The sequence below is a fragment of the Nansenia antarctica genome (assembly GCF_963989245.1).
Source record: "Nansenia antarctica genome assembly, chromosome: 5".
Taxonomy (NCBI): Eukaryota; Metazoa; Chordata; class Actinopteri; order Argentiniformes; family Microstomatidae; genus Nansenia; species Nansenia antarctica.
The window spans coordinates 10,375,123-10,391,285 of record NC_137690.1 but is presented as its reverse complement, the minus strand read 5'-3'; the positions used below and the strand labels follow the sequence as shown (position 1 = coordinate 10,391,285).

At 47.2% G+C, this 16,163-nt stretch overlaps 3 protein-coding genes across 3 annotated transcripts; 1 reads left to right on the top strand and 2 right to left on the bottom strand.

Annotated features, from left to right (window-relative positions):
- Positions 1–734: 734 nt before the first annotated feature.
- LOC308157724 (zinc-binding protein A33-like) lies at positions 735–2,114 on the bottom strand (the record flags this gene model as incomplete). Its single annotated transcript, XM_080531332.1, has 1 exon — positions 735–2,114. The coding sequence occupies one exon, from the start codon at positions 2,112–2,114 to the stop codon at positions 735–737; it is 1,380 nt and encodes a 459-aa protein (XP_080387458.1).
- A 4,076-nt stretch (positions 2,115–6,190) lies between these two features.
- LOC308157665 (retinol dehydrogenase 14-like) lies at positions 6,191–7,035 on the bottom strand (the record flags this gene model as incomplete). Its single annotated transcript, XM_080531268.1, has 2 exons — positions 6,191–6,450; positions 6,735–7,035. The coding sequence occupies 2 exons, from the start codon at positions 7,033–7,035 to the stop codon at positions 6,191–6,193; spliced, it is 561 nt and encodes a 186-aa protein (XP_080387394.1).
- LOC308157723 (metal cation symporter ZIP14-like) lies at positions 7,034–15,871 on the top strand (the record flags this gene model as incomplete). The annotated part of the gene is made up of 5 exons (XM_080531331.1): positions 7,034–7,045; positions 10,808–10,981; positions 11,449–11,674; positions 12,431–12,615; positions 12,855–15,871. 5 exons carry the CDS (start codon positions 7,034–7,036, stop codon positions 13,005–13,007), a joined length of 750 nt encoding a protein of 249 aa, XP_080387457.1. The 3' UTR covers positions 13,008–15,871.
- Positions 15,872–16,163: the final 292 nt, after the last annotated feature.

The following is a 16,163-nucleotide window of genomic DNA, read 5'->3' as shown; positions in this document are numbered from 1 at the left end:
CAGGCAAAAATCAGGTTCTTAATCAGGACCAATTTGCATTATGCCAATCATTTAAAAGGTTGAGAGAATAGTTTCAGAGCAACTAACTGACCATTAAAATTACATTAATTTCCCATTACATTCTATGCAATTTGGACCATTTGATCCCGTGAATCACAGAGATCATAGTGATACTCTGAATCACAAAACATAGTAAATTAAAATGTTCTCGCATTTTTTATTTTTTATTGTTTATGTAACCTTTATTTCACCAGGGGAACGACTTGAGATCAAAGATAAGTTCATAAACTTATCAGTTTCATAAAAAATATGTGATATATTGATCCTCCATGTAGATTGAGTCGACTACAACTACACTCAAGCACACACACACACACACACACACACGTCTATGCACCCGTATACACAAACATTATTGAGATGAGAGCACTCTGACACCTAAATGGATTGCACCATAGTGCCTTATTCCAAAGCGCTTTACATGGCCTGTCATTCACCCATTCACACACACATTCACACACCAATGGCAGCAAGCTACCATGCGAGCCACCGGCCCACTTATTGGAAGCAATTTGGGGTTCAGTGTCTTGCCCAAGGACACCTCGACATGTGGCCAGCCGGGGATTGAACTGCCAAACCGCTGACCTTGCGATCATTAGACGCCGGCTCTACCTCCTGAGCCACACCTCTGTTTGGGCAGATCTTAATATCACGGTTGATATCGATTAATACCATCAGCCTACGATAGAGAAGTATGGGTAAAGTGTCTCAGTGAATGTCTCTTTATGAGTGCAGATGTGAGTCATGTCTTCAGCTCCATAGAAGGACACCTCTCCCTTGTTGTAGTCCAGCTGTACTCTGATCTTCTGGGGTCTCCTCTTCACAGTGAGTGCATTACCCATTCCATCTGTATACTCACCGCTCCTGAACACTATAGCCCAGATTCCATACTTGGGTGAGGCATGTACCAACGCCGTCCTGTTGACTGTCTCTTTGGCCACGCCTATATCCCAGTAAGGATGGTCCCCCACATTTACATCCCAGCTGTGCCTTCCGAAGCTGAACCCCTCAGAGCCAAATACAGTAGCGTACTGTGTGCGCTCTGGGTTGCCAGGGAGCTGCTGCCTTTGGCCTGTGTAACTCACACTGGTCAGATCATCAGACACAGAGAGCCAGCAGGATACAGTGTTGGGGTCTAAAACCACAGGGCTATATTTGACAATCTTCTTCATCTTCTCCCAGACTCTGAATGTCAGGTTGCCCAGGTGTTTGGCCACGTCTATCAGTGCTCCCGAGACCAGCTGTGGATCAGGCAGTGAGCTCTGGTCTCTGATGCTCCTCTGAGTGTGTTTATAGCTGGTGAGAAATGACAGCTCCTGTTTCTTCAGGTCCTGTTCCACCGCAGAGATGCTCTCTGTTAGAGAAGAGATCTGGTCCTGGATGCTCTTCACCTCTCTGGTGACAATCTTCCCCTTCTCCTCCGCCTCCTCCCTGAGTGCAGCCAGTCTGTCTTCCTCTTCCTCTCTCAGGAACTGGTGGAGCTTCTCAAACTCCACCCTGATCTGTCTCTCTGTGGCCTCGAGCTGACCTTCAGAGTACTCCACCACTTCATTGTATGCCTCCTCAACGTCATTGCATTTGTACCGCTTGTCCTGCAAGGTCTCTAAATCAGATTTCAGTTGCTCTTTCAGGTCCTTCACTGCCTGCTCTAAGGTAACCACTGTGTGGCCGTGGTGAGCAGGGTCTTCACAAAGGTGACACAAAGCTCTCTGCTCCACCTCACAGAACCATTTAGGCTCCTCTCTATGTAGACGACACACCACCTCTCCACCCTCATCTGGAACAACATACATTTCTCTCCCCTCTCCAGATGACCCTGCTTTATCTCTACCTGTGAATGAGTCAGCTAGCTTCTGCAATGGAAAGTTAACTCCTGGTTCATTCTTAGAAGATTTTCTTCTACAAACCGGACAGTTCTTGTTGTTGGCCTGATCCCATGACTTGTCCAGACAGCTGGAACAGAAGTTGTGGTGGCAGCCCAGAGACACAGGATCTCTGAACGTCTCGGAACAGACATGGCAGCAGAGGAAACTATTCAGGAGTCTCTCTGCCATTTTCTCAAAATTGTTAGTCTAGTCCTTCCATCCACATGTCCCTGTACAGTATTCGTCCATTGCAAGTCTCATTAAACCAATTCCTTTACCTCTCTTTTGACTGTTTTACCAAAGGTGAGCCTAAGGTGAGCCTATTCAATCGATTGAGTCGATCAGCAGAGATCCCTTGGTTAGGTCTAACACCCTATACTGGCTACTTTACTCTCTTGAAGGAACTCTCGCTGCTCACTCCCTAAACAAAGGTGACCACACCTGCTCTCTTATCAACTGTCACTATAAGCACTGTTGAGGGTGTGTTTAAGATTGATTGCTTTATTTCCCAGTCGGATATACGATAAAAAATACAATCTCTATCTGAAATTCCTGCTGCATTACTCCCCATTCTATTGATATTCATAAGATAAAAAATATAACAATACCCTTTGAGTAAAAAGACAGGTCAAAATGTCAGCCAGGACATTATCGCTCTCTTAATGATCATGTATTGTAAGCCATCTCACAAAAGAAATTAAGGACTTTATTTCAGTTTATACAACAGTTAGTTCCGACCAAGTAATTTGATTGGACAAGAGGCATTCCATGAGTTACGATATATAGTATAACAGCACTGGGACTTTTAACTATATGTATCACTCCGCCGCACAGGTGTTAAATTACCGTTAATTAGACTACATTAACGGTCATATAGCCTACAACAGAAACAGAAGATGGATATATTTCCAAATATAACATTTGACTTAAATTATGAATCAGAAGGAGAGGACGAAGGTACTTCAGTGCAAACCCCCAGGTGTGCTGATATGACACCGGCCGACCTGGACAAATTGGAGAAGAGTAAAAATGAAATTAACACCGTAAGGCAAACAACATGGGCCTTGAACTGCCTCCAGACTTGGCTAAGCCTTAAACATATAGACATCAACATTCAGTCCATTGAGAAGGCAGAGCTAAATACAGTCCTGAGGCAGTTTTTTGGGTCCATCCGGACAACTAAAGGGGAGCACTACAGCATCAGCAGCTACCTTGGGCTTCGTGCTGGTCTAAACCGTTACATCAACGAGCCACCGGTTAGCCGGTCTTGGAATCTGATGCAGGACCCAGAATTCACATCAGCCAATAATGTCTTCAAAGGTGTTGTGAAAGAGCTCAGAAGGGCAGGGAAAGACAAAACAACACACCGCCCCCCGATATCACCTGAAGACCAGCGCACCTTAAAATATTCTGCAACATTAAATCCAGACTATCCAAAAGGTTTACTGAACAAGGTCTGGTATGATATTCAGTTGCACTTTGGACGCAGGGGTAAAGAGGGGAACCAGGATCTCAAACCTGACTCATTCGTACTAAAACGTCATGAGAATGGAGAAAAGTATTTCACCATGACATTCAATGAAGAAACAAAAAACCATAAAGACCCACTTGAGCGAGACAGAGAAAATCGTAGGGGCGCAATGTTTGAGGAGCGAGGAAATCCCCTCTGCCCGGTAGCATCTCTCGAAAAATACCTGACCAAAATTCCGCCCAATGCAAAAGCCCTCTATCTGCAGCCCAGGAGGGTAACAGCGGAGACAGACAGCTACTGGTACACCACCGTTCCCCTGGGAGTAAACCAGCTGGCACAGATGTTGCAGAGGATGTGCAAAGAGGTAGGGACACACACATCTTACACTAACCTCAGCCTGAGAGCCACTGCAATACAGAAACTGTCCGATGCGGGACTCGAGGCGAGGGAGATCATGGCAGTGAGCGGGCATAGGTGAGATTACGATCTGAATTGTGATTTATAATGAATGAGTAGCGGAACATAAAAATCTAAACAAAAAAACGTATGTGTTTTGCAGGTCTGAAAGCTCGCTAAAAAGTTATTGGAGACCATCCACCGAGAACAGGAAACGATGGAGCAGTGTGCTGTCTGATGTCAACTCGTCTGAATCACATTCACACATGCCACCAAAGCGACTGTCAACCGAGTCATATTTCACTGGTTGCACAATACATGGAAATGTACAAATAAATGTACACGATACAAAGTAGCTAGCCACGATACAAAGTAGCTAGTTTGTGTTCAGGTTACTAGGCAACAGTCCAGTTGAACAGTCCCGTTGCGGAACTATTTTTTCTTGACGGAGCCAAAATAAATGATTGAATAAACAAACAAATAATAATCTGTTGTCACTTATTACTGTTAACTAATAAATTGCGCTGTAGAACTGTTGTATAAAAGCAATATCACACTCGAGGTCGTGTGTTATACTGAATATCACGGCTGTGATTGTCTTCTACTCGGCCTGCGGCCTCGTACCTACCACCGAATCACAGCCGTGCTGATATTCAGTATAACACACTCCCTCTCGTGTGATATTGCTTAAATAAGTTTTTTTTCAGTATAAGGTTTTTTTGTAACAGAAGAAAAAGCAGCCGTGTTTTAAGGGTTTCAGGAAATCAATAACGGGGAAACCTTAAAGAATGTTTGAATGCATCCATACAAATGTAAAATAGCATATTATAAAGGCAAACACTGCTCTCTGAAGACAAATAAATATTAACATAAATAGCATCATAAAAAAAACACATCTCAAACAACAAAACAATAGTGATCCCCATTACCATACAAAAATGCCCACACACTGGATGCTTGAAAAGTATCACTACATCATGATGTTACAGTACATCAAAGCTTGTCACAATACAGTGTACTGACCCTCCTCATGCTTTGAATTAAATTGTAGTCATCAAATGAAATTGCAACCAAGGCCCCAGCAAAGACCCCCCATCCCACCACCGCCCAGAGGTCTTCTAACCTCCCCGCTGTGCCCACGGCCCTTACCCCAGCAGCCCTTACCCTAGCTGCCCTCACCCCACCTTCTCTTACCCCTCCTGCCCTTACCCCTCCTTCTCTTACCCCTCCTTCACTTACCCCTCCTTCTCTTACCCCTCCTGCCCTTACCCCTCCTGCCCTTACCCCTCCTTCTCTTACCCCTCCTTCCCTTATCCCTCCTGTCCTTACCCCTGCACCCCAGCGGAGCTTCTGGAAGCTTCCCTCTGGGTGCAGCCCCGCATCCCCATCAGGAGGACCAGGACTGGTGGAGATGGTGAAGGACACCATGGGCAGAGGGAGGCCCCCGGCTAAAGACGCTTCGCCCTCCCCTCCCGCCTTCCCCTCCTTGGGGAGAGGGCTGTCTCTCCAGATAGCAGCCCAGTAGGGCCCCAAGGAGAGTCCCCCCGGAGCCCCGAAGACCCCCGCCTCTGTGGGGAGGAAGGAGGTGGTTCCCCCAGGCCCCAGACCCAGCCCTGCTACCCCCTCCATACCCCCCCCAGGCCCCAGACCCAGCCCTGCTACCCCCTCCATACCCCCCCCAGGCCCCAGAGGGCCCAGACCCAGCCGTGCTACCCCCTCCATACCCTCCCCAGGCCCCAGAGGGCCCAGACCCAGCCCTGATACCCCCCCCAGGCCCCAGACCTGCTACCCCCTCCATACCCCCCCCCAGGCCCCAGACCCAGCCCTGTAGGGGGAGCTCTGGTCCAGCCCCCTCCCTCTCCAGCCACGCCTGAGAACCTCCCTGCCACGGGGAGACACCTCACCTCTCCTCTCAGTCTCTCCTTCAGTTCTTTCAGAAAGCCTTAAAAGAGCCATGTGTGATGTTTATGGTACAGACCAGCAGGTGGCAGTCAAGGGTCAATTTTGTTACTTCAACATACAGTGCCCTCCACAGTTATTGGCACCAATCTTTTCTTGGTAAAGATGAGAAAAATGGGTTCCTTTTTCTCCTTGTTCCTTGTTCCTTGTTCCTTTTGGTGAATCAGCTTAAGCGCTCTCGGTTTTTATTCTACAGAATTAGGATATTTATCTAATTGTTGCCATTACAAAGTTCCAATAAATCCACCAAGTTGGTAATTTACATTAGAACATTAACATGAATATATGCTGTTGTCAATAAAGACGTTATCGAAGCGTAAAAATAAATAAATAATAATAATAATAATAATAATAAAAGAAAAAAAAGGAAAAGAAATTGCAACCAAAATATTTTTCTTTTTCTACTGTAAATCCCAATGTTGCCGAAGGCATCCTTTCATCAGGCCAGGTTGACGAGCCTTTCGCTTGCCTCCCACAGTTTCTTGGCCACGCCCTCATCCCTGGCAAATGCCCATAGAGTGGCGGGACGGCAGTCCGAGAAGTAGCCACCGCTGTGCTTGGCGGCCTCGTCAGAGACGGCACAGTAGACCACCGTCTGAGCCCCGATCTCGGACGGCACGAAGAACATCCACATGATCACCTGCATCAGCATACGGAACAGGGTGGAGTAGTGGCACGTCCAGTTACTCTGCACGTAACCTGGGAGAGGGAGAGAGAGAGAAGGAGCGATATGAGGATAATTAACCCACTTGTAATAGATGATGAGTAATTTCCCCAGCACTAGAACAAGATTCTAGATGAGCATCTAGCCGAATGCCTTTTTGTTGTTGTTGTTGTATATCAGGAGCCGGTTTCACAGACAAGGCTTAAGCCTAGTCCAGGATTAAATCACACTTGCAATTGAAAATCTCCATTGAGGATGCTTTTTAGTCTAGAATTAGTCTTATAATCTGGGTCCATGAAAGCAGCCGAATATCTCTCACCAGGGTGCACGGCATAGGTCGTCACCCCTTTGCCCTCCATCATCCTCCCCAGCTCATGGCTGAAGTAGATGTTGGCCAGCTTGCTGCGGCAGTAGGTGAAGAAAGGGAGCAGGTTGTAGTTCAGGTCCTGGAAGTCCAGCTTCTGGTATTTGTAGTTGGAGCATGTGAGAGTGACCACCCGGCTAGGGGCGCACTCCTTCAGACGGTTCAGGAGCAGGTTGGTCAACAGGAAGTGACCCAGGTGGTTGACCCCGAAACACATGCTAAAATTGTCGTCCGTCCATTCCAGCACACTGGGCATGCCTGGGAGGGTAAGAGGGAGAGGAAAACATTTATATATACCATAAGTACATACACACCATCAGCCCAGGGTTTATCTAAGAGGCAGTTTTATCAAGCATGTACGTACCTTTGAAAGGAGTGTGTGGCATTGCTTTTGAGAGTCACTCACCTGCATTGTTTTTTTTAAGTTATTTTTTCTGAGTGGGGCAGTCCCACTCATATGTTTTCTTTTAAATGACAGATATAGTAGAGATTATGACAGGAAGGATGGGTGAGAGAGAGAGATATATTTCAACACAGGAGAGCGCACCTTTGGCCCTTTTATTGCTAAAGCTATGATTGCTAATTGAAAAGCAATAGGTGTTTGCCCATATGAGGAGTGTGATTGTATGATTGGTGGTTTGAGTTTAGCATTCTGAATGGTAGTGTTTTCCACGTAAACACAAGAGGTTTTATCAAGGAAGAGTGTGCCAAATGTAGAGAATTGTATTAATACCATCATTATGACGCCATGGCTCTAGAGTGTTTTGTAGTGTTTTGTTAACTGTGTGGTTTAGAGCTGCAACATGAGTGATAAGCAAGACATGTGTTGTCATTGTGAAGAATTGGTGTGAGATAAAACTAGAACACCTGGGGGGGGGGGGAGGAGTTAACACTAGAACACCTGGGGGGGGGGGGGGGGAGGAGTTAACACTAGAACACCTGGGGGGGGGGGGGAGTTAACACTAGAACACCTGGGGGGGGGGGGAGGAGTTAACACTAGAACACCTGGGGGGGGGGGGGAGGAGTTAACACTAGAACACCTGGGGGGGGGGAGGAGTTAACACTAGAACACCTGGGGGGGGGGGAGGAGTTAACACTAGAACACCTGGGGGGGGGGGAGGAGTTAACACTAGAACACCTGGGGGGGGGGGAGGAGTTAACACTAGAACACCTGGGGGGGGGGGGGGGAGGAGTTAACACTAGAACACCTGGGGGGGGGGGAGGAGTTAACACTAGAACACCTGGGGGGGGGGGGAGTTAACACTAGAACACCTGGGGGGGGGGGGAGTTAACACTAGAACACCTGGGGGGGGGAGGAGTTAACACTAGAACACCTGGGGGGGGGGGGAGGAGTTAACACTAGAACACCTGGGGGGGGGGGGAGTTAACACTAGAACACCTGGGGGGGGGGGAGGAGTTAACACTAGAACACCTGGGGGGGGGGAGGAGTTAACACTAGAACACCTGGGGGGGGGGGAGGAGTTAACACTAGAACACCTGGGGGGGGGGGGAGGAGTTAACACTAGAACACCTGGGGGGGGGGAGGAGTTAACACTAGAACACCTGGGGGGGGGGGGGGGGAGTTAACACTAGAACACCTGGGGGGGGGGGGAGTTAACACTAGAACACCTGGGGGGGGGGGGGGGGAGGAGTTAACACTAGAACACCTGGGGGGGGGGGGAGGAGTTAACACTAGAACACCTGGGGGGGGGGGAGGAGTTAACACTAGAACACCTGGGGGGGGGGGGGGAGGAGTTAACACTAGAACACCTGGGGGGGGGGAGGAGTTAACACTAGAACACCTGGGGGGGGGGGAGGAGTTAACACTAGAACACCTGGGGGGGGGGGAGGAGTTAACACTAGAACACCTGGGGGGGGGGGGGGGGAGGAGTTAACACTAGAACACCTGGGGGGGGGGGGGGAGGAGTTAACACTAGAACACCTGGGGGGGGGGGGGGGAGTTAACACTAGAACACCTGGGGGGGGGGGGGAGGAGTTAACACTAGAACACCTGGGGGGGGGGGGGAGGAGTTAACACTAGAACACCTGGGGGGGGGGGGGGGGAGGAGTTAACACTAGAACACCTGGGGGGGGGGGGGGGAGGAGTTAACACTAGAACACCTGGGGGGGGGGGGGGAGGAGTTAACACTAGAACACCTGGGGGGGGGGGGGGGGAGGAGTTAACACTAGAACACCTGGGGGGGGGGGAGGAGTTAACACTAGAACACCTGGGGGGGGGGGGGGAGGAGTTAACACTAGAACACCTGGGGGGGGGGGGGAGGAGTTAACACTAGAACACCTGGGGGGGGGGGGGGGGAGTTAACACTAGAACACCTGGGGGGGGGGGGGGAGGAGTTAACACTAGAACACCTGGGGGGGGGGGGGGAGGAGTTAACACTAGAACACCTGGGGGGGGGGGGGAGGAGTTAACACTAGAACACCTGGGGGGGGGGGGGGGGGAGTTAACACTAGAACACCTGGGGGGGGGGGGGGAGGAGTTAACACTAGAACACCTGGGGGGGGGGGAGGAGTTAACACTAGAACACCTGGGGGGGGGGGGGGGAGGAGTTAACACTAGAACACCTGGGGGGGGGGGGGGAGGAGTTAACACTAGAACACCTGGGGGGGGGGAGGAGTTAACACTAGAACACCTGGGGGGGGGGAGGAGGAGTTAACACTAGAACACCTGGGGGGGGGGGAGGAGGAGTTAACACTAGAACACCTGGGGGGGACACACCTCCTTAACACGCACGTGGATGCCTCACTTGCATAGCTTAACATGGAATTCCCATCTCAATGGCACCAAGCTATGTAGTTTAACTCACTCAACTGCCAAATAATTTCCAGAACACTCACCACCTAGTGTGCCGTAACTGTTTTATGGGATATCTTACCTAGCAGCAATGCTTTGATATGACTATAAAATGAAGTATCATCATCGATGCGTTTTTGATGAATAAAGTCACCCTTCACACTTTAGAATGTTGACAATGTGGGCGACTTTATTCACTCTCGGCACTAAATGTGTTAAGGATATGAAACCGATCATTACCACTAAAACTGGACCCTTCAGTAGCCTATGGAAAGGGTTTGCTTTGCTATGTAAGCGTTGCTTGATAAGAGTTAATAGTGGTCGATGTAGTAAGTATATTGTTTGAAGGGTGTCATTGGTTGAAGCTGAAATGTATTTTAGATGATGCTACCCCCTGGTGGATGTTTAATCAAGTGCACTATTGGGCCATAATGGTTTTTAAGCGGTGCAGCCGCTTCTATACAGTATGTGACTTGTGTGTGTCCCCGTGTGTGTGTGTGTTCGTAGAATGAGATTTAAACCAATCAGGAGTCGCCCATGCATCACATGCCTGGCAATACAATAGTAGCCTGAGAAAAGCATGCCCTGTACTAACTGTCACTTTCCTTTTTTCTTATGAAAAAACAATAGCTGTCCTTTTATTTTATTATGATTGCTTAAAAACCTGCACTGCTTACTTCACCACCTGGGTGTGATTTTTACCTAACAACCAAAGATTATGCAGCCACTGTAATGCTCCAACATTTAGGAGCCCGAGTGTGACCTCTTGATCCAATTATAAGGTACTTGACGTATATACTCAATCCAATCCATATGGCACACAGTCTGACAGCAAAAGTCATTCCAACTTTGTTGAAGCTCCGAGACTCATACTTTTCATACAGCTCTTACTCAATGGTCTATTCCAAAGCTATGTCTGGAAATGAGCCTACATAGAAAGTCTATTTTATCATTTTAAAATGTCCAATATCATGAAGAATATGGTCATGTCTCAGGAGTGCATCGTGGCCATGCCAGCACACACGATAAACATAATCCAATGTCAGCATGCCTCTTAACTATATATATATAGGGTAGCCTGTAGTTAACCTTCACCACATCATGCTAAAACTAGGGCTCTTGAGTTTCTCCTGCTCAGTTCACATCATCTGGAAAAACTGTCCCTAACTATAAACATATGTGTGTGTGTGTGTGTGTGTGTGTGTGTGTGTGGCAGGGTCAGGGCCACGGCCACAGCCACTACCCAGCTGAGCGCTACTCTGCAGCCAACGGCAACACGGAGGAGGGCGTGACAGAGAAGCTACAGAACGGAGAGACAGGCCTCTCCCTGCCCAGGGTGGAGGGGGGGGAGGGGGACAGGATGCTCACCATGCCCACACAGACCACACAGGTGAGGGGAGACGGGGGGGTAACAGCTGAGGGAGGGACGGGGGGGAGGATCAGGATAAACAGCTCGTTGTTATATTTTAGTGTTGAACAAAAAAAAACAGCTTCAGGAACAGCTTCAATGACAGTCGCTTTATGCGTGTTATTCACTATAAAACATAATGAAAGCAGATATTTCTGAAGTCCTTTCCCCTCAGATTAGTTGAAATTATTGAAGTCATAAGACATCTGTGTCTGTCCTGCTGCATCAGGTAGTATGACTCACTGTGTGTACATCACACGCAAATATACTTAGACCACATCAGTACAACCACACCTAGATTATGAAAACTCCATGTTTAGACAAGGGTTATTGACTTGCCTGTTCAGAAAGGTCTTTTTACACACACACACACACACACACACACGCACCCCTCCACCCTGAACACACTCTCTCACTCACACTCCTTTCCTCCTCCTCTCCCCTAATAGGACTCCCAGAGCTTGGGCGGGGGTGGTGGGGGAAAGGGTGGCTGCTACTGGCTGAAGGGCACGGCCTACTCTGACATCGGCACGCTGGCCTGGATGATCACCCTGAGCGACGGGCTCCATAACTTCATCGACGGCCTGGCCATCGGGGCCTCGTTCACCTCCTCCGTGTTCCAGGGCATCAGCACCTCCGTGGCCATCCTGTGTGAGGAGTTCCCCCATGAACTGGGTGAGTGAGTCCATGGTGTCAAAGGAAGTAGCCTTGAGAAGAACCGATGGTTCTCTCGAGCCTAATGGCCCTTAGAGGGCAGGAGCCTATCTCCTGTTTCCATAGCGTGAGGCGGCTTGTTGTACAAATACACCCCCTGGACATGACGCTGGTATGTCGCAGGGTCTTAACCCCAATCCAACCCTTAATGCTTAGTGTCAAGCAGGGACGCATCGGGGACCGTTTCTATAGTCTTTGGTATGACTCGGCCGGGGATCGAACTCACCACCTCCCAATCTCAGGGCGGACACTCTAACAGCAAGCCCACTGAGCTGGTAGGGTGTAGTCTGCATTAAGTCTCTGTCGTTGTCCTCCCCAGTTCTGCTTTGTTCACCACATTCAAATTCATTCAATTTGATTTATTCTTCCATGCCAGGTTTCCCCTCAAGATGGGGTAGTTTCTCAATGTGCAGCGCAGGCTATTTTTGTTATGTGTATGTCCTCATTAAGTTTCAAAGACAAACAGTCAATAATTGACAGATGTCAAACTAAGTCTGTTTGTGATATGACCTAGTTGGCCGGTTCTTGCTCACCCCTGCTGTTGCTTGCCCGCTCTCTCCTCTCTCCTCTCCCCTCTCTCTCCTCTCCTCTCCTCTCCTCTCCTCTCCTCTCCTCTCCTCTCCTCTCCTCTCCTCTCCTCTCTCTCCTCTCTCCTCTCCCCTCTCCCCTCTCTCTCCTCTCTCTCCTCTCCCCTCTCTCTCCTCTCCCTCTGTGCAGGGGACTTTGTGATCCTGTTGAACGCGGGCATGAGTATCCAACAGGCGCTCTTCTTTAACTTCATGTCCGCCTGCTGCTGTTACTTGGGTATGGGCTTTGGCATTCTGGCTGGTAACAGCTTCTCGCCCAACTGGATTTTCGCCTTGGCGGGGGGAATGTTCCTCTATATTGCCCTGGCTGACATGGTAAGGGTGTGTGTGTGTGTGTGTGTGTGTGTGTGTGTGCTTACGTCCGTCCATTATTGCTGACAGGTAATGGATGGAAGTGTGTGTTGGCGGTTGTATTGTGTGTATCATGTTTATAACAAATACAATAATTCACAATGCAAATTCCTCTTTTGAGCATTTGCATGTTGTTTCAATGATAGGTGTGTATATGGGAGGTGATGAACTGACCTATCTCTCTCTCACCCTCCCTCCATCAGTTCCCAGAGATGAACGAGGTGAGTCGTGAGGAGGAGGAGTCGGGGGGCAGTGGCTGTCTCCTGACCTTTGCCATCCAGAACGCGGGCCTGCTAACGGGCTTCGCCATCATGCTCCTGCTCACCATCTTCTCTGGCCAGATACAAGTGGGCTAGCACTGAACACAACTGGACCAAACCGGTTTGAACTGGTACTAGTTGGAACCTGGACCTGCCTGTAGGGCTGAAAGGGAAAGCTCCCTTCTCCCTCCACCAGATCTCTCTCCCTCTCAGGCAGTGCAACCCCCCCACCCCCATTTAAAATATATATATACAGTATATAATTACAAGAATCATGATTTGGGTTCTTGTGCGGCAGGAACGCACCCTATATGAGACTTGTGAAAACGTTTTCATATGCAGTTCCCATATGCAGTAATACACCTACTGGCAGAGGGGAACCCTTCGTTTCTTGTTGGCCTTTCTTGACCACCCCCCACGCACAACCTTTGCCTGCCAGCTGACAGAGATCCCTATTCCTCTGTTCTGTGGAAGCATGGCATCAACTCTTATGCTGAATGATCAGATGTGCAATATAGATATAATGGTTATTCACACTCTCCCTCTTTCCCCTGAACTACTGAGCAGCCATTTTGGCCCTAGAGACTGCTGTCGCCCCATTGACATTGTGTCCCGCTGTCATTGTGTTTCGACGTCGATGAGCCTTTACTAGGACCTTTGGGAGTCAAGAGTCAGTGGATTGGATGCATTTTACCCATGAGCCTCTCTGTGTGTCCATGGGCCCACGACAGTGCGCTCGGCACAATCAGGTCATAGCTGTTGCAATGTAGACTTGGACTTCTTCCTTTTTCAGAGTGACCCTTTTTTTCATTCCATACCAAAAATTAGATCAATCAAGTTGAACTGGAGAGTTGAGAAAGCGTCAAGAACAAATAACTTCCCGCCCAAGGGACTTTGACTTGGTGTATAGATGTGTTTTTTTTCTTTTTTCTTTTTAAGATTAGGAATGAGGGATCAAAAATACAAAAGACTGACTCGTAACAACCAAATATGGACAGACCATTTTAGGTGAAGGGCTCCATTGCAACTTTGTCTCTCCTAAGAAGTGTGACCAGTGTGAGGACCATGATGTTTTTGGTTTCCTCTAAGGAAGGAGTCTTCTCCAGGCCCACCACGGCGGCCCCAGATGTCACAACGCCTATTTCCCAGAGTTCCCTAGTTTACCATTTGTGCCCTTCATGTATAATAACTCTTTTTCTACTTTGGATGCAATCCTCCATTCCTTACCCATACTGGATACGCTTGTCATATTACGGTTTTTCTTCTCTGGCCATATCCATTCTAATCTTTTTTCTCCAATGTATTGTATGATGAAATGGTTATAAACAAATACTGTATGCAGAACCATAGGTAGGTACACTACTACACACACGATGTGCTTATTCAAACCCTATAGTAGAAAGACTCGCCCCCCTCCTGTGGAGTTGGATTATAATGCATTGAGCTAGACCCAAATCATGAGTCGATCTGCAAGACATGAGCGGATCATTTTTGATGAGATCATTGCGTGAAGAGGCCCTGTTGTATTGGTGCTGTGTTGAGGAGATTGCTAGGGTTGATAGGGAGTCATGTCATCAGGGACCATCTGGTATTATACAGTACATGCTGTAACATAGATGTTGATAGATAGTGATATATCAGAAAAACTGTAGAGAGTGGCATCATGCAGGACTTAATTCACATCGTCTTGCTGAGCCCATCATAGAGTAGATGTTTGAGCTGTTCCAAGTTTCTTGGAGAGCATTAAGACATGCAATTATTAGAAGGATATTGAAAGTAAATATAATGAAGTTCACTTCATTGACATGTATTCAATTCAGCTTGCACAAACTCAGTCATACGGTTGGGTTCACACATGTTACTGTTTGTTATCACAAAGGGCTAAAAGTTGTCAATTTCAATTACATTTTCCAGTTTTAAAAAACTGACCACTAGAGGGAGGCAAAGCTTTGATGATCCACCAGAATGGAAAAAGAAAACATTTCAAGACTAATCAGAGCACCCCCTTCCTAAAAACATTTGATTCGTTTCAGGAGAATCACATAATGACAAATGAAAATATTTCAGCCATTCTTCAAAGATTCTAATGACTGTTTCTTAAACCACCTCGCATCTGCTGTGCAGTAATGTTCTGTTAGGTAAAGGTTTCCCTGTTAGGATTGTCAAACATGAAGTGATGAGTTGTTTCTGTACCATAGTTGCTATGCATTGACCTCATGTGTCAGTCTCCAACTGTCTTGTCTGAACCATAGAACATGGCACAATACCAATGCTCTATGTTCGTTAGGGTGAGGACAGCATACCAACATTCTGAACACTCAGAATTAGGTACACTGTTAGGCCTAACCCTATCTACTCATTTTTCCATGTACAATGTCAACCGTAAAATATTCAACAACAATCAACAGTTGTGATATGGATGATTGTACTTGTCATTGTTCAAGCCATGTGTTGTTTCTGATGTTTTAAAAAGTAGTATTTTACATTCAAATATATGAACACTAATTGTACATGGACATGTATTTTGTTTAGAAACTCAAGCCATGTAAAACCAGACAATGATGCAATGTTGTTGTTGTATGAGTGTTTATTCATAATGTGTCACCATTCTAGCGGCGGTTTACATAGTAGCATAGGTTTAAACGGTTTCTGTCAAAGAAGTGGGACAGTTGACAAAATACAACCAGTCTTAATTGTCAGAATACGGAATATCAATACATTTCAGCCTTCACACCTCCATTGACAAAAATACCTTGATACCTCCATACAGCTCATTGTGTGACTCAACAACTATAGACTTTTTGAAGACATTATTTATTGATGCAGTAAATAAGTAAGACTCCTGTGCATAGTGGTGTCAAGACAAGTATTGTACCTTATGTATGTAAGTTTTGGGAAACTTCATCAGCCTTCTCAATGTGGAACATGTCTTTTTTATAAACATCTTTTTCCAAGATCAACTGTCTCATGTTTTGTTACTTTTGTTGAATGGATGATTGTTCCTGAAATTAACACAATTAACTCTTTCTGATTGCATTCAAATGTTGCATTGAGGCAGATACTGGCCACCTAAACAAATATGAAATATACTGTTGTTTTCCTTTCTTTTTTCACTTTCATTTTTACAGGAAGATAGATTTTTATTCAGACAGTTTTAGACCGTTTTATTCAGATCAGGACAGTTTTAATCTAGTTCACATCTAAGACATAGTGATTAACAAAGCATAATATTATTGAGTTTCACATGTCTTG